This window comes from Mytilus californianus, unplaced genomic scaffold (genome assembly GCF_021869535.1).
Source record: "Mytilus californianus isolate M0D057914Y unplaced genomic scaffold, xbMytCali1.0.p SCAF_11, whole genome shotgun sequence".
In the NCBI taxonomy this organism is placed as follows: Eukaryota; Metazoa; Mollusca; class Bivalvia; order Mytilida; family Mytilidae; genus Mytilus; species Mytilus californianus.
Genome location: NW_026262593.1, coordinates 59,245,812 through 59,267,802, shown reverse-complemented (window position 1 = coordinate 59,267,802; position 21,991 = coordinate 59,245,812). Strand labels below are relative to the sequence as shown.

General features: G+C 32.2%; 1 protein-coding gene across 1 annotated transcript in view; it reads right to left on the bottom strand.

The window, feature by feature from the left end:
- LOC127720421 (uncharacterized) overlaps positions 1-21,991 on the bottom strand; it is a 140,527-nt gene that overhangs the window by 105,032 nt on the left and 13,504 nt on the right. Inside the window, exons 10-21 of the mRNA XM_052226999.1 lie at positions 20,249-20,305; positions 16,924-17,118; positions 15,946-16,150; positions 14,846-14,948; positions 13,821-13,974; positions 12,711-12,940; positions 12,120-12,291; positions 11,273-11,501; positions 9,038-9,266; positions 7,316-7,513; positions 4,452-4,758; positions 2,797-3,210 (exon numbers count right to left, since the gene is read on the bottom strand). Coding sequence (XP_052082959.1) covers positions 2,797-3,210; positions 4,452-4,758; positions 7,316-7,513; positions 9,038-9,266; positions 11,273-11,501; positions 12,120-12,291; positions 12,711-12,940; positions 13,821-13,974; positions 14,846-14,948; positions 15,946-16,150; positions 16,924-17,118; positions 20,249-20,305 — 2,493 coding nt within the window. The remainder of the gene's footprint in view (positions 1-2,796; positions 3,211-4,451; positions 4,759-7,315; positions 7,514-9,037; positions 9,267-11,272; positions 11,502-12,119; positions 12,292-12,710; positions 12,941-13,820; positions 13,975-14,845; positions 14,949-15,945; positions 16,151-16,923; positions 17,119-20,248; positions 20,306-21,991) is intronic.

Sequence of the window (21,991 nt, the reverse complement as noted above, 5' to 3'; positions counted from 1 at the left end):
AATTTTATGTAAACAGTGATGTTGAAGTACAATTTGAATTGATTGATTGATGGTTGCTTAACGTCCAGTGGCAAATATTTCATGGATTTTCAGGACGATACAATACAATTTGAAAAGTTATGTCTAAAAGACACATTTGATGCAGCCGTCAAAAAAGATTACACAACCTGTTAGTTGTAAAAATTATAAAGAAAATCAACATCCTGATAAAATACGTATTCTATAAATATAGTATACTCTGTATGATGTAAACGTGTGGGTTGTGTACGTAGTTAATCAGACAAACCTTGCAAACTGTATGCAAAATTTCACTTGAATAGACAAAGTTCAACATTCTGTCATTCGAGGAAAATTATTAAAAAAAGGCGATCCTGAGAATATACATGCAATATAGGTAAAAAAAACTTGGTGCAATATATTATCAAAATGCCAAATTCAGCAACCTGTAATAAAAAAAATTAAAATCTGACAAGATGCGCGTATTGTATACATGTATGTACTAACACCAAGTACATAATTTAAAAGTTACAGCTTTAAAACTGTAATCCTAAAAAAAATCAGCCGTATAAACTCAATATACCAAGTAAGGGACGGACAGTCGAAGGACACGGGTAAAACAATATGCTCCCAGCATTTTGTCAAGGGAGTAAAATATATATTAGCATATATGATAATGTTCTATTTTATAAATCATTTGGTGACAAAATAAGAATCAATCAAAGAACAAACAATTTTTTTAAAAGTTATAATGGCCATTGACAGATACAATATGTACAACGCGGGAGGGGGTGGGGTGAGGGCATTGGAACTGTTTTTTTTAATCAGTTTGTTTTTGCAGTTTGAATAAAATGGGTTAATGAAAATATCGTTTTGTAGCTTGTTTGTGGTCGAAGTGCTTTTCTGGATTAACCTTCATCGAAGCACCGATCATTCATTCATTGTGGGGCCACAGGTTTTTAATTAATCGTTTGATTGTAAATTTCGAGAAATAATCTATTTCAGAATGGAATTGAAAGAAAAAAGATGTAACGGGATCTGAATGATTAAATTTTATTTCGACCTAACCGAGCGAGCATTTAGTGTTGACATTCCATATGTTTAAGCCTTTGTTAACTTTCTCCTTATTCCGATGTAGCTGTCCTGTTTAGACTGTGCTTATAAAATAACAATGCTAGTAGTTTGTTTTAAACAAGCTTCCGACACCATATCGGATTTCTTCTGTACAGTCCAATAAATTTCAAATACTGTTTACACTTGAAACATAGGGAATGTTGTTCGGCCAAATAGCCAATTTCAACAACTCTTCTTTTTTCATTCCATGCCAATAAACCAGTTTCTGTCGGAGTTTGTACGTCTGCTTGCATGGTGTTTTTCCGCTAAATTCTATTGGTATTCTTTTCCAAATAAATTTCCTTTTTCTTTTTTGTTAGCGACGTTTTTCGGTGACCATTTAAAAACGAATGGGCTTCATAGCGGAATTGCATTAATTGTGGTACAATTCCACATATTTTCATACATTATCATGCGTTTCTATAATTTGGATTTCTACTTTCAACCCAGAATAAAAAGCTCCGTCTGTTATGCATAAGAACATATATAGATTAATCGTACACATGCTTACTTATCAATAGAAACAGAAAATTTAAAAAGTACATTTTTAAATGTGAAGAATGAGAAGAAGAATGGGAGGAAGACGCCGAAACAATCAATTTCAAATAACGTACTGCATCAAATCCCTCGACATTCTACATCTATGCAAAGTTACTATTAAAAATGTTAATAAAAATAAAAGGTTTATTTACTATTTATATTTCACCTAAGTGTGATTTTCTTTTTCTCATTTTTGTTCTTTTATTTGAATTGTAATTATGCTAAGATTATTGTTTTGTGATTGAATATGATACGTATAGAAAGCGGCGTTAAAATGAAGGTATTTTTAATATATAATCATATATATTTGCAAATTTGAAATAAAGAAACATTTATCTTTCAACTATTTTATACCAGACTGAGGCAAATTGTTTGTTTAATTCGTTCTAAGTTATTATAAAACATCAGGTTTTACGTTTGCCGTCAATTTCAAAGATGTCGACAACAGCAGGAACGATAACTCGTGGCGTAACGTCATTCGGTATCGTGTTACCTTAATACTGACCCTGTTCACAATTATCTATTTCACATTTCAGATATTTTTAACTTTGAGTAATCTTTTCAAAAGCCTGAAAAGCATACATCTAAATACTTGATTGGCAGATTATGTCAAAAATGTTGATAACCAAATCAACAATATTTTTTATTTTATATTTGGTGTATATTTGGTGAAATAGCAATTAAATTATCCATAGTGCTTAAGGCTTTTAACAAAACAATTTTTAAATAGTCAACAAATAGTAAGCAACAATTGAAACAGCAAAATCAGAGAACTTGAAAGGTTGATACTCCGATAGGAAACAATGCATATAAGTCAGTTGATTTTTTGTTTCAGTTGTTTCCAGACATGTAACAGTGTTGTAAAGTCACAACTAGAGATTTGTAAATTTTTAGCTGAAGTTTGGGCCTCATAACTTTTTGACATTTTTATCAACTTTTCAGTGTTCATTTTTATAATAAAACTATATATTTCCCATTTTTTAAGATAAGAATATAACTATTTATGTTTTCTCTTAACAAGATAAACAAAGAACTAAATTTCGCCTTTGTCATGTAAAACATTGCTTTGAATATAAAATAAGGAGATGTGGTATGAGATGTTGAACTCCTTTTCACCTTTAAACTTTCATATCCAATTTATTATACCTGTGGTTGGTGTAGTTACGTCAAGAAGAACACCCTGTGTGTTGATGATAGACAAATATCCCAGGCTGTTTACAATTCGGAAATTAACAAAGTAAATTTTGTTGTGTTCTAATTGTAACTGGTTGAAGTTGAACTGCTTGGTCTTTGCAACTCCAAGTCTTTCATAGTGGTAAAATAGTCCTGATTTTGATCGTTTGAAATGATAACCTTCAATGGCTTCAACAAGTTCACACATTCCAATGCCAAAGTCATAATTAAAGCTCATACACTTTGTTGGAGGTAAATTAGCACATGCTCTAGCACAGTCTCCGGGAGAATTTTGTTCAGAATCTCTTCCTGCTTTTGGTGCTACTAATTTCCCATGACGAGAGCTTGTAAACATTTTCAATACTTCTCTATTTAGAGGATCAGATTCTGCAAAATTAAATTCATAGATAATGTTAATGGATTAATTGATTTATAAAGTAAGTATACGCCTTTTCTAATTTACAATTTTTCATTGATAAAATTCTAGTCACTGCAACTTGAAAATAAATTGAACTCTTGTCATTCAAGGCTATTAATGTTGAATTCTAGTTGGAAACTGGTTGAAATATGGTCAGTATATGTTGAAATTTGCTTAAACAAAGGTTGAATTTAAATTCTTTAAATTTCTGAAAAAGGGTAAAGTGCTGATTGAAATAAAACAATCTGAATTGATAATACCGTAAATATATTTCACATTTTATAAAACAAGAATGTGTCCATAGTACACAGTTGCCCCACTCGCACTATCATTTTCTATGTTCAGTGGACTGTGAAATTGGGGTAAAAACTCTAATAATGGCATTAAAATTAGAAAGATCATATCATAGGGAACATGTGTACTAAGTTTCAAGTTGATTGGACTTCAACTTCATCAAAAACTGCCTTGACCAAAAACTTTAACCTGAAGGGGGACAAACGGATGATCGAACGAATGGACGCACAGACCGAAAAACATAATGCCCCACTACTATCCTAGATGGGGCATAAAAATATCAGTTTCACTTCATTTAATTTAACCAAGTTTAAGTACAGGAGATGTTGCGTTTAAAATTTTTGTAAAAAAGCAGGTTGATAAAACAAAAATGTCACACCATGATCTAGTGTAACATCATGCTAGGCAACCACTTGATCTCCTAATTTATCAGCAATTTCTACATTTTCACATTGGTCCAACTGCCTAATATTTGTTAAGATGATAGACAGGACTTGATACTTAACAATATTATGCAATGACATCAGGTGTCAGTACAGCAAATGTTCATGTCCATCAGCCTCAATGCTCAATGTAAAAATAAAATGCATGTGACTTCATTCATACCACCGAACAACTATTACCATGTTTTGTAAGCTTAAAAATAGTTGTACTTACTGTTTGATTTTATTTCATATTCTCAACAAAAAAACATACTGTTAAGAGAAATTGACAATGAAAAGAATAATGGCATTTTATTTTTTTATACTGACTTCATCAGCTTGAATATCACTTTGCCCTAGCAGGTTCACTTGAAATTCTTGCTAATAAAGTCAGTATAAAAAAAAAATAATTCCATTATCTTCTATACGTCCTTGCCATAACCTAACCCTAATTCAGTTTCTATTAACCCTACTTCACTTTCTATATGAATTACCTTGACTAACATGGTTTATCACACCATGATCTAGTGTAACATCTTGCCAGGCAACCACCTGATCTCCCCATATGTCCTTGCCATAACCTAACCCTACTTCAGTTTCTAATAGGTCTGAATCTTCATACACACTAATTGATGCTGAAATAACTGATGGGTTGCTGGTTGTCTTGTAATCTTCATCAAATCTTCCACCAGGTAGTGTGACATCATATGTAGATAAGTAGCATGAAGCCTTGGACTTTTGACCTGAATCATTTTCTGCAGTTACCGTAAAGTAAAGTGGGACACCAGACGCTGATAAAACCTATGACAAAATAATCAATTTTTCAAGTAGTAGGTCAAACTAGAGGATCTAAAGAGCCTTTGTCGCTCACCTAGGTCGATGTGCATAATCAACAATGGACTCTCTCCAACATTGTAGACAAGAAAAGAATTCATGTCAAAAATCTCTTTTTTGTTGACCTTGTATTGCTGATCATTTCGTTTGATTAGGTTCTTTCTATCTTCTTTAGTTTTTGCTCAAAACACAAAAAAAAAGGGTAAAAAAATCCTCATTTAAGGGCAATTACTCCTATGAAGTGTGACAGTCTGCTAACTATCTTGGCAAAATTTGACTATTTGTGGATCTTGGCTTACTGATCATTTTTGTTAGGCAATAACTTCAATAAGGAGTCTTTCTAAAATTTCCTCCATATTGTCTGAAATGTAGATCTGGTCTTGCTGATCACTTCATCCTATTTTTGTTATTTAAAGTTTCTATTTATCTATTATAATTTTTAAGATATAAGGCAAAAACGCAAAAAATTGGTAAAAATCATCATTAAAGGGCAATAACTCTAATTAGGAGTTGACTGACAATTTCGACCATGCATACTTATCTGTAGATCTCGTCTTGCTGATAATTTTTGCAACTTAAAGTTTCTCTCTATCTATTAGTTTTTAAGATAATAGGCAAAAATGAAAAAAAATAGTAATATTTATCATTTAAGGGCAATAACTCCTATAAGAAGTTGCTTGACAGTCGTTACATCAATGAACAATTGGTAGAGCTCAACATTCTGAACATTTTTGCCTTGTCAGATTCTTTTCTATTTATAACTGTTTTCAAAATAAAAGACAAAACTTGCATTTTACCCCTATGTTATATTTTTAGCCATGTCAGCCATCTTGGTTGGTAGGCAGGGTCATCCGACACATTTTTTTAACTAGTTACCCCAATGACGATTGTGGACGAGTTTGGTTAAATTCGGTCCGGTAGTTTCAGAGGAGAAGAATTTTGTAAAAGTTAACACACGATGAAGGACTACGACGACGGACACCAAGTGATGAGAAAAGCTCACTTGGCATTTTAGGCCAGGAGAGCTAAAAAGCATTAATGAAATGCACGTTAGCGTTTGTGTCTTGTAATTTTGTTTTATTAAATAAAAGAAAAATGGGTCCACAGATGCCCCTGCTTGTAAATATGCAATCGTCAATAATGGAACATAACTAGAGAACAGTGAAAGTGATGCCACCCAAATTTCGAACTTTCTTGTAAGCAATTTTGCTGCATTTACTGCCTTTTTATGGCTGTCTTACCCACATAAAACAAATATTATAAACCAAGACGGCAATGATTTGTTAAAGATTTTACATTTCATTCTGAAAATAAACAGCTGCGCCATGAGCGCATGATAAGCCCGTCGTCTTGTGTGTGAATTTTTATGCAATAAGCATAAATAGTTTCTGACATACGGTGTGACATGCGAAAACCCCCTTTTTTTTTTATAAAAAACTCAATATCTCTAAAATAAAATTTTGAATCAAAACCAAAAAGTATACAGATCTTTAGATTAATATAACTAAGAAGTGTGTAAAATTTTAAGCAATAATCATAAATCGATTTTTGAGATAAGGCGCGACATGTGAAAACCCCCCTTTTAAAAAAAAAAAAACAATATCTCAAAAATAAAATTTTGAATCAAAACCAAAAAGTATACAGATCTTTAGATTAATATAACAAAGAAGTGTGTAAAATTTTAAGCAATAATCATAAATCGTTTTTGAGATACGGCGCGACATGTGAAAAACCCCTCCCCCTTTTTTTTTACAAAATACTCAATTACTCAAAAATAAAATTTTGAATCATCACCAAAAAGTATACAGATCTTAAGGTTAATATAACTAAGAAGTGTGTAAAGTTTTAAGCAATAATCATAAACTGTTTTTGAGATACGGTGCGACATGTGAAAAACCCATCCCCCTTTTTTAACAAAATACTCAATATCTCTAAAATAAAAATTTGAATCATCACCAAAAAGTGTACAGATCTTAAGATTAATATAACTAAGAAGTGTGTAAAGTTTTCAGCAATAATCATAAATTGTTTTTGAGATACGGCACGACATGTGAAAAAAAACACACACCTGTTTTAGTTACTAAGTCCCGTAACTCAAAAAGTTTTAATCTTATTTTCACCAAAAAGTATACAGATCGTTTGACCATCATAAGAAACAACTATGTTAAGTTTCATGAAATTTGGATAAGTCATTCTCAAGTTACGGTGCGACATGTTTATGCCGGACAGACAGACAGACGGACGCCGGACATTTGTATACCATAATACGACCCGTCAAAAATTTGACAGGCGTATAAAAACAGAGAAAACTTGAAAAATTTGATTTATTTTGGCCAATTTGTCCCAAAATCATCTATTCTCCTGTATGTGGTCTTAGTTTTCCTGTCAACATTCGTTTTCTTTTATTTTTCAGTTTGCTATAATGTACAAATTATATATATAGTAATCCCCATTTACACCATTGGGTAAACTAAGCTGAAACAGCAACGCCAGTTGTAAATTTAAAGAAAAAAATCAATCCAACCTCAGATAAAATAGTGGATGGACCACCAAGTTCCTTTTTGTTCACAACATCATGTCCACCAGGTACAGTTCCTACATCTAGATATAAATTGACTCCACTCCTGTCATCCCCAGCATGGATTGAAACTTCAAAACGAGGCTCTTTGTAATCAAGATTTGGAATCTGCCGTACTAAACATTGAGCTGATGACCTCTTTTTCTGAAAAAAAAGGGTATGGACTACAAATTCTAAGTATTCAGATTAGAATAATTTTAAATTCCTGGAATTAATACTAAAGATATATTGAATCCTCAGACTACCCATTTGAATCAAAATAATAGATTTTATTGCTATTTATGATTCTGAGACTCTTGACCTGGGATTTTAAAACACCTGTCCTATGTACATAATACTACTTTATCAATGATGTCTACCTTTCCTCTGTTGATGGTTTACAAAACTATTGTCCATCTTAAATATTATAGCCACCCTTCCCCTGTTTTTTTATCAGTGGTCTAATCTTTCCCTGTTTGGTCATCAATTATGCCTGCCTGTCCTGTTTGTTTTATCAATGTTGCCTACCCATCCCCTGTTTGGTTCATCAATGGTGCATGCTAGTCCCCTGTTTGGTTTATCAATGATGCATACTACTTGTCCCCTGTTTAGGTTATCAATGTCGCCTGCCCATCCCTGTTTGTTTTATCAATGTCGCCTGCCCATCCCTGTTTGGTTTATCAATGATGCCTGCCTGTCCCCTGTTTGGCTTATCAATAATCCATACCCATACCTGTTTGGTTTATCAATGATGCCTGCCCAACCCCTGTTCGGTTTATCCATGATGCTTGCCCATCCCTTATTAGGTTTATCAATAATGCATGGCCATCTTCTGTTTCATTAATCCATAATGCATGCCGGTCCACTGTTTGGTTTATCAATGATGCCTGCCCATCCACTGTTTGGTTTATCAATGATGCCTACCCACCCCCTGTTTGGATTATCAATGATGCCTACTCATCCCCTGTTTGGTTTATCGATGATGCCTACTCATCCGCTGTTTGGTTTATCAATGATGCCTGCCCATCCCCTGTTTGGTTTATCGATGATGCCTACTCATCCCCTGTTTGGTTTATCAATGATGGCTACTCATCCCCTGTTTGGTTTATCATGATAAGCTTTGCATAATTAGGAATCCTTTACTATGATTAGTGTACAAGAATGTCTGGCACTCACTCAATGATTTTTTTAACGAAGTTAACTAATGAAGTTCAGAAGACTCTATTTGCAACCAATATATATAGCATGACTGCTTACCCATGTTGATTCCACCCAATATTCATGCGTAATACAAATCACTTGTGTTCTTACTGGGAATAAACCAAGAGGTACATTTTCAATACAAATGATCAAATACCTATATATGACAACAACACTTCAAAAAGTCTGCAATTTTATGAAACTTGGTCAGCAATTGTTTCGCCAGCAAGGCAGACATCATCACGACAATTTACACACAAAAACTAAGTACTGAAGTATAAAGCTTTGTACACTAAATTTTGATGTCACAATGTGTGTTGCTCTGGGAAAAAGAAATGAAAAGTAAAAGTAGAGAGTTATAAATATATCAGATAAATATAAATTATATGATGCATGCCATTGTTCTAAGGGCTTGATATTTAATGGACGAACTTCCCATGGTCCCTACCAAATCAAGTAGATAAAAGATTTTAAACCTATAATGCTTACCCTTTCACTAGCTGAATCTTCAATGAAGGGTTTTATAGCTGGACCAGTTTTATCTACTTCACCCTTCCTACTATCAAGCAGCTTTGCTCTTATTGTTGGAGCTGTGTATTGCCAAAGGGTTGCTTTAAACAACGTTATTGTTATGGTTTTAAAGATCAATGAGACATCTACTGTTACTAAAGCCTTCAGTTTTAGGCTGATCGGTATTAGTTCAAGGTACATGGTAATTCTACAAAGAACAAACCAAAACTTCAGTTACATTGTGTTTCACATCTGACTCACAATTTGATGCTTTAATGTCTTAAATATATGACATTACAGTTTAGGAAAAGGACAATTATTACTGTTTGTATTAAATCTATTTAAAGTCCCTTTGTAAATTTCTAGAGTATAATTAGAGAATTCTTGTTCATTTTTTTTTAAAACCAAAAGTTCACCTATCTTCATCACAATTTATGAATGTGTACATATATGGTATGGGTTTTGCTCATTGTTGAAAGTTGTACACTGACCTGTAGATTACATCCTTGTCATATGGTCTATGTTAATCACAGACGATTGCATTGAGTGTGTACATAAAGGTAGAAACCTTGGTTAGCTGCTTGCTAGCTGAACTGTGAAGTCATTAATAGGTAAGGTATACTTTGGAAGAAGTCTAGTCCTACAGACAGATACTGTGGATTCATTTATTTTCGTGGGTATCAATTTTCGTGGATAGAGAAAAAAAGACGTTTCGTGGTATACGTAAGTTCATGGATCGCTAATTACAAAAAAAAAAAAATCAGATCATAATTCGTGGATTTCTTATTGATTTAGAAGATCATATAACCTCCTTGGTTTGATCAATAATAAAACAAACAAAAAAGAAGGAATTCATTGAAAAAGTTTTGAATTGTCAAAATCCTCGCTTAGTCATTCTAGGTTAAAGTGTTCATTGAAAACTTCTATTACAATAATGGACAGAGACAACTAATTATTTGTTTGTTTTACAATTTATAAATTCTTGTCGGAATTTTATAAGGCATTCAAAACTCTATGATTGAAAGCTTATTTCCCTAATCACGATATAATAAACAGTAATATAAGTAAAAGGTGTGAAAATAAATGTTCCTGTCATAAACAATATTACCTACGGGCAATACTCCCGTACTTATTCTATTGATTTTTAATCACCAGTAAACCAAACTATGACACGGTAATTAACAACTTGCAGTTATTTTCCATGAACAATTTTAATCAATTTTAAAACGTAAATTATCACTGATATTCGATATATTTATTATTGATTTAATCAAAATACTTGTATCGTCTTCATTAAAAACACGTGTTATGTTACAATGTTTATCGCTAGTCAACACTATACTAGAACTGCATAACATAACCGGAAATAAACATCCGACTCCATACACATTTCTCGGGATTATTCTTCGTTGAATTCTTAAATTTGTGGTTCGCTGTGACCCATGAAACCCACGAAAATTGGTATACCACGAATAAAAATGAATCCACAGTAGATTGGTTATCTGTCGGACTAGTCTCCTTTTAATGGAGGGTAGTTTACCTAGCATAATAATAACTTCACGGTTCAGCTAGCAAGCAAGCTAACTAAAGGTATTATCTTTATCTACACACTCAATGCAATCGGCTGTAAGTGGTCTCGATTGTATTGTAGGGTATTGGAAAGTTTTTTTGCATTTGAATGGTTTTACACTAGTAATTTTTTAGGCCCATTATAGCTTGCTGTTCGGTATGAGCCAAGGCTCAGTGTTGAAGGCCGTACTTTGACCTTTAATGGTTTACTTTTACAAATTGTGACTTGGATGGAGAGTTGTCTCATTGGCACTCATACCACATCTTCTTATATCTAATCATTCATATCACATTGCCTTATTTTTCAAATATCTATACCATAAATTCAGAAATTATTGCCAGTTTTTCATTAATGCAAATAATAGGACAGGGTGGGTCTCACAATAATTAGAACTTGAATTCTGATATCTGATACATACATCTGTATACAGATTTTCCTGAAATAGTAATAATTAATCTCACATTTTTGTCCCATGCTAAAAGATTGCAATAATAAATGCACACAATAATTTCTGAATTTACAGTATCAAATGAATGATATCAACATGAGCATAAAACAGCCAGATAAGGCCATAGTAGCAATTTTCAATCACTTAAAAGATTTTTGCACTTTGGTAAAATACATTTTTACATAAATACATTTACCCAACATCAAGGGGAAACTTGTTGAATGCTACTTCAGCTGTTGTTGGGAACCTCAAATCCATTATATATCCCTCTAGTCTAAGCTTGACAAACAGGACACCAACGCCTATTCCAACTTCTCCATAAACAAGAAATCCGACATATGGTGTTACCTTAGCTAATCCTTTCATTTGCATAATCTCTACACCTACAGCAAACTTCACACCATAATACATCCCAATGCCAACAGCTACAAAACAAAGGAGAAATATTTAGTTTATAATATTATAGGTTTATTGCATGAATATTAGTGAATATTGTCCAGAGTAGACTTTTATGTTGTATCAGCTTGCAGGAGCAATATATACTCTATGAGGGTAAATATTCATTGTATAGCAAAGTTTGAAATACTGTTTAAAACATATTTTTGTTGCTGATGCTTTAATAATTTGAAGCTATATTTGCACTAGTACGAAATCCAGGAATGTTGCATCCTATGTTCTGTGGAAAATATTATATTGCTATTAATAATTTATGATATGTTCTGTGGAAAATATTTTATTGCTATGAATAATTTATGATATTTCTATATCTCCAATCATTCGTCAACTTGTCACTTTTTTTAACATTTTTTTGGGCAATGAAACAGTTTTAATCTATATCAGAAACAGTAAAAAATGAATTAAATATGGGCATGCCCCAATTCATTCAAAATTTTTAACTTTCAACCCTGGCTACATTTTTCAGTTTGACTAACACAAAAAAGCTGTTTAGATGAAGATGCATCCAAATAATTCAGCAATACTTTGGTAAATTGCATGAAAGAAATCAATTAATTAAATAAAATATGTTTTAACTAAATACATACTATACTTCAGTGTGACAAATCCACCAATTATTACAAATCCAAACCCAAGTGGTGGTGGAAATTCTTTTAATATACTTTGGGTAGGCATTGGAATTTCTTGCCACAAGACAAGATCCTCAGATTTAAAAATGTCTGATTCTCCACCAAGTATATCTGATAAAAATTCTGATAACTGAAAAAAAATTAAAATATTCATTAGGTGAACATTTAACATTCCTAATCTTCTTTTTTGTATATGCTTAGCCACATTTTCTTAATAAACTAAATGCTTATCATCAAAGACTTTGCTATGTGGCCTGATGGTTTTCTTTTTATGACTTGCATCTGACAGAGAGAAAAAATAAATTCATCAATCAAATAATAAAAAGAAACAAAATTCCACAGAAATGATGATACATACTATTCAGCCTTTTGAATAGTATTGTTTTCAGTTTCAATGTCTAAGATCAACAACTAAACGCTTGTATTTTTTTTTAAATGAACCAAAGTAAAAAATTGAAAATAAATTATGTCATATTTTCAAAAATTTGTGGGAATTTTATCTACTGATTATCAGAAAGTTATTGGACAGGCAATTAAAGGAAATATTACCAAAGCTCTGTGAAGATCTCTCAGCTCATCCATCAATTTTGACACTTCTACTGGGTCTACATTTTTCACATCCAAGAGATTTTCAATATCTCCAATTGTCATCTTGGCAAGTTTTTGTCCCAGCAATTTTAATCCATGACTTGTTAAACCATGTCCAACAACAAATGCTTGATCACTTCTACCTGCTATGTCTGATGTACTGCTCCCAAGCATCTTTTGTATTTCATCTCCTGGCAATAAAATGTTTTTAATTGATATAATTCAAGTTAGAGTTAATTCCCTTTGTCACCATGTTGCAGTTTAATGTACACAAATTTCTTTAAGAATCAACCAAATCAAATTTGTAATATTGACCTCCAGACTTAACAAAGAGTACTTTTCTTGCTAGTTTTATTTGTTTCTGCCTTGTTTAATACATCACTACAATGTAGTAAGGATTTTTTATCAGACTTGCTTGTACCACATGTTTAAACTTTATAGTAGGTCAAACAATCAGAAAAATCGACCAGTTTGCCCTCTAACATGGTCGTCAAAGGGAAATAACTCAATATCAAACTATACATATGCCAATGGAAAACTATCTATTCATATGTAAAATTATGTATTCCTACATATAAACATCAGAAAGAAATCAACAATGTGTCAACAGAACACCATGCTCCACTTGCATTATTATATTTCAATATTTAAAGGACCACAAAATCTAGGTCATAACCTTAATTTGGCACATACAAGTTCACATCATAATAAACGTGTGTACTAGGATTTTAGTTTTTTTCCTTTACAGTGCTAGAATGTCAGAGACTTTTTTTGTAAATTTGTAGGTTTCATTGCTTTGGCTTTCAAGAAATTACTGTAAGAATTTGGTGTTATGAATTTGTACACCATATGCCTTCTGTTCTTTCAGAGTAAAAATCTAGGTCACATTGCATTTTCTTGAAACTACCAGATTGAGTGTTGAACTCCTACCATTGTGGTAACGGACTTAGTACTCAGTGAGAAATATGTTGTTTAACTGCCTAGACCACTCTGTAAAAATTAGAATGCCTTCTTTATTTTATGGTATTATTCACTTCACTGAAATTATCAAAATAAAAAAATCTTTCATACCTCCTGTAACTGACTCTGATATTTCAGTGTCAACTGCTATTGCAATTGTGGCAGGATTGTTCCAACCAAGAGCCTTCATAGCTGATTTCCCACTTGTTTTGGTGTCTGTAACTGATAGAACAGCTCCTTTCAAATTTTCTTGTATCAAATTCAACTTAAAGAAAGAAAAAGTCCTAATATTAGAATACATTGAATTTAATCAAAACAGATTTATATTAACCATACAAATGAACCATACAATGACTGTTCAAAAGCTAACTATGCAATATGGGTTTTGTTCATTGTTGAAGGCCCTACAGTGACCTATAGATGTTAACTTCTATGTCATTTGGTCTTTGGTGGAGAGCTGTCTCATTGGTATTCATACCACATCTTTTTATTTCTATATAAAAGTAGGTACACACATAGATGAATATAATATTTTTTTTGGAAGGAATGATCAAGAATGGAATTGTGAAATGCAGGAATAAACAGCTAATTAAAACTTTATCATAATATACAACCAACTGCCCTTTCATTTGTGGTGGTATACAGATTTTTTTTAAAGTGTTTTGTTAAAATATTTGCATATCAAAAGTGGTATTTTATGACATAAACATAGTTTCAGTACAAAATATTCATTGGTGTGTCGATGAAATCAATAGTAAATATTACTTCTGTTCCCCCATCTTTAAAAGGAGCAAAACTGTCAGTATTAGTCTATCAAACATAAAACATTTAACAAAATGGTGCTGTTTTCAATATTTTTCACAACTAAAAAAGATTCATGGTTTTAATAAATATTTCGTTTTTTTTTTTAAATTTTCAATTAAAATATTATTAATAAAAGAAGAATGTGTCTGAGGACATGAATGCCACCGCTCAAACTTTGCAATGAAAATGGGACAGACGGAAAAACAGACGGTCAAGGGTAACACTTAATGCCCCTGTCGCCTATCTTGCCTAAAATTCATCCTCTGATTTAAAAGTATACACAATATGGAAATATTAAAACTGATGACCAGTGATTACAATGATTTCATTACCTCATACTCTTTAACTTGTTCAAGATATTTCTCTATTTCTTCTGACGAAGCCTGTCTCTGCATCAATATTTTGATACCTTCTTTAAAATTCGATGCCATGGGTCTGGAAAGTTACAAAATATAAATTGAAAACAAATATCTAAACTTTTGAATGGAATGTATCACAAATGAATTTAACCCCTATCTACTTTTATGACAACAAATTTGTAACATCTTTTATTTCATAAATAAATTTGAGTGAACTTTAAATACAACATTATATTTTTCCTGAGTTATCAAATAGCTACATTGTATATTTTCTAATTTCTGTTGATTTAAGTCCTCTGTTTTGTGTGGGCATAATGAACAGGGCAGCAAATTCCTAAAAATATTCTAATTTTTGTCCCATTTCAATTTTCAAACTTTTTTTGTGTGTGTATAAATAGACATAACAACCCCCTTTCCCCAAAAAATTAAACTGTTCGTACCAGTGGTAGTCATTTTCTCGCCAATTGCAACTTTTCTCCACTGTTAGTGACATCAACTAGTCTTTTGAAACTTCAACTTGGACTATCATTTATATGCTGTGAACACAAGGTCTACTTTTCAGGACTGCAAATTACTTCCTTGTGTGAATCAATGTATAAAGTCCATTCCTTGACTGTTTTTAAAAGCAGATCTTGTGTTCACCTTGTATAAATCAGTCACTGACAGTTCATGTTAAATTTGCAAAGGCCTGTCAATGTAACTCTAAGCGGTGAACAAACACACTTGGTAAAAGAAAAATGACTGCAGCTGGGACACAGTGACATTTTGGTTCAATGTAAGAACTTTTCATAGTTAGAAGTTGATGGAACATACCTGAACTTTCAAATAATAATCAAACAGCTAAACTCTGAAATTATGGAAAACTGTTGGCCCCTAAAACCAGATTTTGGACAGAAGCCAAAATTTTAGTCTTGCAGGGTTACATTGGTTTATAAAATCCATGAATAAACACCTGCTTTTTATGGACTTTCAATATAACTACTACATCCCTTCCCCAGCTTTATCATGAAGGGATAATAACACTATACTGTTCTACCATATCTTATCGAAGATTACATTAAAAACATACATACTCTGTAATAGATCTTCTTCTTCTCTTCTTGCGTTTAGATGGTGAACAAACCATAGTGGAATTTTCCAATAACGTGAATTTACTACAAAATTCTGCAGCCAAATAACAAACTTGTAGGTTCAAAGTTACTATATAAGGATTAAGTCCTGAAGCAAGGGTATAATTATACTGAAAAGTGTCTCCAATGTCCTCAGTCACTACTTTATCTGAAAAGTAAGACAAAATCTTATTAATACTTAGAGCAACAATGTTAAAATTTATTTTCTACTGTTTTAATAATAATTCATTACAGATCATTATAAAGCCAGCATTACCAGAGATCAAATAGAAAAATATAGACAGCACTTGTACCTAGCTACCTTTAAAATTTCTATAAAATGAAAGTATTGATGCATTTTTCCCCATGGAAATGGGAAACAGTTTAATTATCCTGGTCTTGAAATCTTTAAATTCAGTCCTCTAAAATGAAACTTGAATTGCAAAGCCATGATTTATAGCTGAACTCATGGTATAAACACTTGCATGTTTCATTTCTGTTTGTTGACCTTCATTAGTATTTTTTGCTTGTTATATTGCCTGTCAACTGGTATATCCAAACTGTTAATTGAATTAATATGTACTCCAGAAATAAGTTAGTTTAAGTCATGTATTGTCTTCAGTTTTTTTAATATTGGATGCTCCCTTCAATATACTGCAAATTCAGAAATTATTGTGTGCATTTATTATTGCAATTTTTAAAGAAAGGACAAAAATATGAGATTTTTATCATTTCGATTTCAGGAAAATCTGATACAGATATATGTATCATATATCAGAATGTGAGTTTCATATCATTGCGATGATCACCCAGTTGCATTATCCACATTAATAAAAACCTAAAAATAATTTCTGAATTTACAGCAATTGCTTAAAGTATAGTACTACATATTTCAAGTGTTCTTCTTATCAATACATAACACTTTTTTCTTATAAAACAAACCTGGTTCAGGAGTTTTCTGCCAAACTTTCCTTTCAATACTATACTTCAGTTTACCACACGAACTAAAGAGGAATGTCACGTTGATACTCCTTTGTCCATTTATAAAAGTGAGAGGTAGACAACATGCTATACCCTGACAGTCAGATGTAGCTGAGCAAACTGTTGATCCATAGGATGTCAAACTTATATTGCAATCTACAATGTAAATGAATACTATGGATTCATTTATTTTTCTTGGGTTCCAATTTTCATGGATTGATGATTTTAAAAGTATATGTGTACAATCCTATAAGAAGTTTGAATTTGTGGTTCACCTTTTACCAACAAAATCTCCAAAAAATTAGTACCCAACAAATAATAATTAATTCTCAGTAATTAAACAAGTACAGTCAAACCTGTATATAAAGGTCATCCTTTTAACTGACCTTATAAGTGAGGTAATGTTTGATTTGAAGTTTAATATGCATGTATACTAATGTGGGACAAGAAGAAGGTGACCTGACAAGACAGGTTTTTGCTTACTAGAGGTGACCTTTATAGGTTGTAATTATGTAAATATAGATAATGCAATTCCCATAGGAACTCCTTTTACAGCTTAAACTGAGCCACTTTTACTATGAAGTTTCATAAAAAGTTATATCCTGGAATGCAAAGTCTACATGCACTACTATTTTTTGCAAAGGTCAAAACATAGGGTTGTGCAGCATATTTTCAGCATTTATATGCCTCAAACTTCCAAAAGTTCAAACTTATACTAAAATTCTGTACTATCCCTGCCTTTACTTTGAATCTGCCTGAGAATTCAATGTGATCACTATCCAACTGTATTTATACTGGTAAATTTCTAAATTGCATCTCTATGAGAAGAAACATGGAGATCATATCTATGAACCAGTTACATAAACAAACCAAATAAAATGCTTCGCTGAGCACAGCCTGATACGACCGCAGAGGTCCAACCCTGAACAGTTGGGGCAAATTTGGACACAATATTCAAGCTTGATACTGTCTGAATTTGGATTGTAATCAAATTTTTGACATAATATAGGTTTCTGACACAAAATAAATGTGGTCAAAGATCTTATAAATCCATTGCGCAATACTGTGCAATTGAAGATTTCTTCTTGAAACTTTTCAAAAATTCGAAATTAAAAAAAATTTGAAAAAAAATATGAATCCCTTAAAAAAAAATTTGGAAAAAAATCCCCCCCCTCCAACTTTTTGAAACCCCCCTTGGAGCAATAACCCCAAAACTCAATCCCAGCCTTTCCTTTGTAGTATGGAACCTTGTAGTACAATATCAGAGAGATCCATACACTTACACACAAGTTATTGTCTGGAAACTAGAAGAATGCTTGTTTTTGGCCCTTAATTCCTAAACTGTTGGCCCCATAACCCCTAAAATGAATCCCAACCTTCTACTTGTGGTATTAAACATTGTGGTACAATTTCAGAGCAATCGAAATGCTTATACACAAGTTATTATCCTGAAACTAGAATAAACAGCTGCGCCATGAGCGCATGATACGCCCGTCGTCTTGTGTGTGAATTTTTATGCAATAAGCATAAATAGTTTCTGACATACGGCGTGACATGCGAAAACCCCCCGTTTTTTTTACAAATAACTCAATATCTCTAAAATAAAATTTTGAATCAAAACCAAAAAGTATACAGATCTTTAGATTAATATAATTAATATAAGTAAGAAGTGTGTAAAATTTTAAGCAATAATCATAAATCGTTTTTGAGATACGGCACGACATGTGAAAACCCCTCCTTTAAAAAAAAAAAAAAAAATCAATATCTCAAAAATAATATTTTGAATCAAAACCAAAAAGTATACAGATCTTTAGATTAATATAACTAAGAAGTGTGTAAAATTTTAAGCAATAATCATAAATCGTTTTTGAGATACGGCACGACATGTGAAAACCCCCCCTTTAAAAAAAAAAAAATCAATATCTCAAAAATAATATTTTGAATCAAAACCAAAAAGTATACAGATCTTTAGATTAATATAACTAAGAAGTGTGTAAAATTTTAAGCAATAATCATAAATCGTTTTTGAGATACGGCACGACATGTGAAAACCCCCCCTTTTAAAAAAAAAAAAAGTCAATATCTCAAAAATAATATTTTGAATCAAAACCAAAAAGTATACAGATCTTTAGATTAATATAACTAAGAAGTGTGTAAAATTTTAAGCAATAATCATAAATCGTTTTTGAGATACGGCGCGACATGTGAAAAACCCCTCCCCCTTTTTTTACAAAATACTCAATAACTCAAAAATAAAATTTTTAATCATCACCAAAAAGTATACAGATCTTAAGGTTAATATAACTAAAAAGTGTGTAAAGTTTTAAGCAATAATCATAAATTGTTTTTGAGATACGGCGCGACATGTGAAAAACCCCTCCCCCTTTTATAACAAAATACTCAATATCTCTAAAATAAAATTTTGAATCATCACCAAAAAGTATACAGATCTTAAGATTAATATAACTAAGAAGTGTGTAAAGTTTTAAGCAATTATCATAAATTGTTTTTGAGATACGACGTGACATGTGAAAAAAAACACACACCTGTTTTAGTTACTAAGTCCCGTAACTCAAAAAGTTTTAATCTTATTTTCACCAAAAAGTATACAGATCGTTTGACCATTATAAGAAACAAATATGTAAAGTTTTATGAAATTTGGATAAGTCATTCTCAAGTTACGGTGCGACATGTTTACGCCGGACAGACAGACGGACAAGTTTGCCCCTGCTTAAGAGAGCCGCATCGTCCTATGATATTTTCTTATCGAGGTAGAAGGACAGACAGACAGACGGACGGACGCCGGACATTTGTATACCATAATACGTCCCGTCAAAAATTTGACGGGCGTATAAAAATGCTTGTTTTGGGCCCCTAATTCCTAAACGGTTGGAACCATCATCCCCAAAATCAATCCCAACCTTCCTTTTGTGGTATTGAACCTTCTTAAAAAATTTCATAAAGATCCATTCACTTAAACTAAAGTTATTGTCCGGAAACCAATGTGTCTTCGGACGATGATGCAGACGACATCATACCATTATACGATCCCAAAAAATTTTTTGCGGCCGTATAAATATATATGAATATTAAGCATCTCCCCAAAAGACGTATGTTTTGTGAATCAGATGTATTCACAAAGTGCATCCTATAGCCAGTTTGACTGTATTCATTGGTAAACTACTGATATTCACTATAAAAGATGTAAGATAAACTACTAAACTATCAAAATTCGTCTATGACCATGTTATACATACACCTATTTGATAACAAAAAGCATCCTTACCTTTTGCAGGTTTTAGAGGTGAACACTGTATCTGTTGCCATAAATCAAATGAAATTCCTGAAATACATAAAACAAAATTAAATAAAATTCTGTACTTATACAAACATAACAAGTGCTTGTTCTCAAGTATTTATTATGTCTTTCCACTTTTCTATGGAAAAACCTTCTGATTTCTTTCTGGGTTCTTTTTTTCTCTTCTGCCAAATTTTCTTCTTGTAATTTTTGTTTCTCAACATGTTGCTTAGATATTTAGTAAGTGATATTGTACATTTCATGAGCTTTTAAATTTGACCCTGCAAAGCCGAACAATTATCTTTGTACGAGTTATCTCCCTGAACACTGTTTTTCTTGTTAGGGAGCTACCATTTGATTTTTAGGGGGGGGGCTAGGATGAAAAATTGTGTCCTGCATTTTTTTTTTTTGTTGTAATCTCGGTCCTGCCTTTTTGTTTCTACTTTATTCGGTCCTGCTGTTTTTTTTATTAGTTTATCCTGACTTTTTATACATAGTTTGTCATCCTGCCTTTTTTTTTTGCCAAGTTGCTCATCCTGCCTTTTTTTTTTACTCAAAACTTCTGTCCTGCCTTTTTTTTCAAATTTCATCCTAGCCCCCCTCCCCCCCAAAAAAATCAAATGGTAGCTCCCTTATGCAACTCCTTTGATGCCATATAAGAAACCCCCCAAATTTTTGTTTTCTAAATCTATCCAAAATATCATTATATCCTCAGGATTTTCTAAATAATGAAGGTTATTTCGATCCCATTATGTTTTCGACAAGTGAAATGTAATTGTAACACATAAACCATAAGTAATAGAGACCTAGGCTAAAGTCAATGGTCAAGGTCATGTTTTAAATTTAACTTATTATTGCTTCTCCTAAGAAACCATATAAGATATCAACAAATTATTTTTACTCAAATGTTAGTAACATGTATATTTTGGTTGAAAGGGTATGCTGACATTTAAGGAGAGTATTCTCCCCTCTTATATTTAAAATTAGCTGCATGGCAATATAACTGATTAGCCATATATAGTATAGAGACCTAGAGTATTTTGATTTGAGATCCTTCCTTTATGATCTCAAATTGATTTCAAGGTCAGCTTCATTTGAAGTTCTAGATTTTGACCTTTCCTGTAACTTTCTTACTGATAAATAAAGTCAAAGGGTCTTGTAAAAAATGGTTGCCTTTTTTTGTACTATTTACATGTAAAAGTTACTAGAACCATATTTTTTGGATTCAGTCTGGTAATCTATCATATACAACCAAAAGGGATTTTTTTCAAACCAGAAGTAGCAACTTAAATCCCTCATTTCAAGCAAAAGTATACTGAACCATATATTTTTGGAATCAGCGTAAAGTAATCTATCATCTGACACCCAGAATGAATTATAAACTAGAAGTTTAATATTTTCATTTCAAAATATCGGCATTTGGAGATGGAAACACCTTAAATTGTTATCTGGATTGGTTTTTAATTTTAACTTTATTCCTGTCATGTAAACTATTTAAAAAATTTAAGAAACACATATCAAGAATCAAGAGATAACAGACATTTATGATTGATTGATTGATTATTTGATTGTTGGTGTTTGAAACCACTTTCAGCACTATTGGCTATATCCTGGCAGTCAGTTTTCATTGCAGGGGGAAGCAGGAGTGCTTAGAGAAAACCACAGACCTACGGCAGGAAAATGACCATGCTAGTAAATTTAGATTAGAGTAGAACGCTCCGGCCACATGTA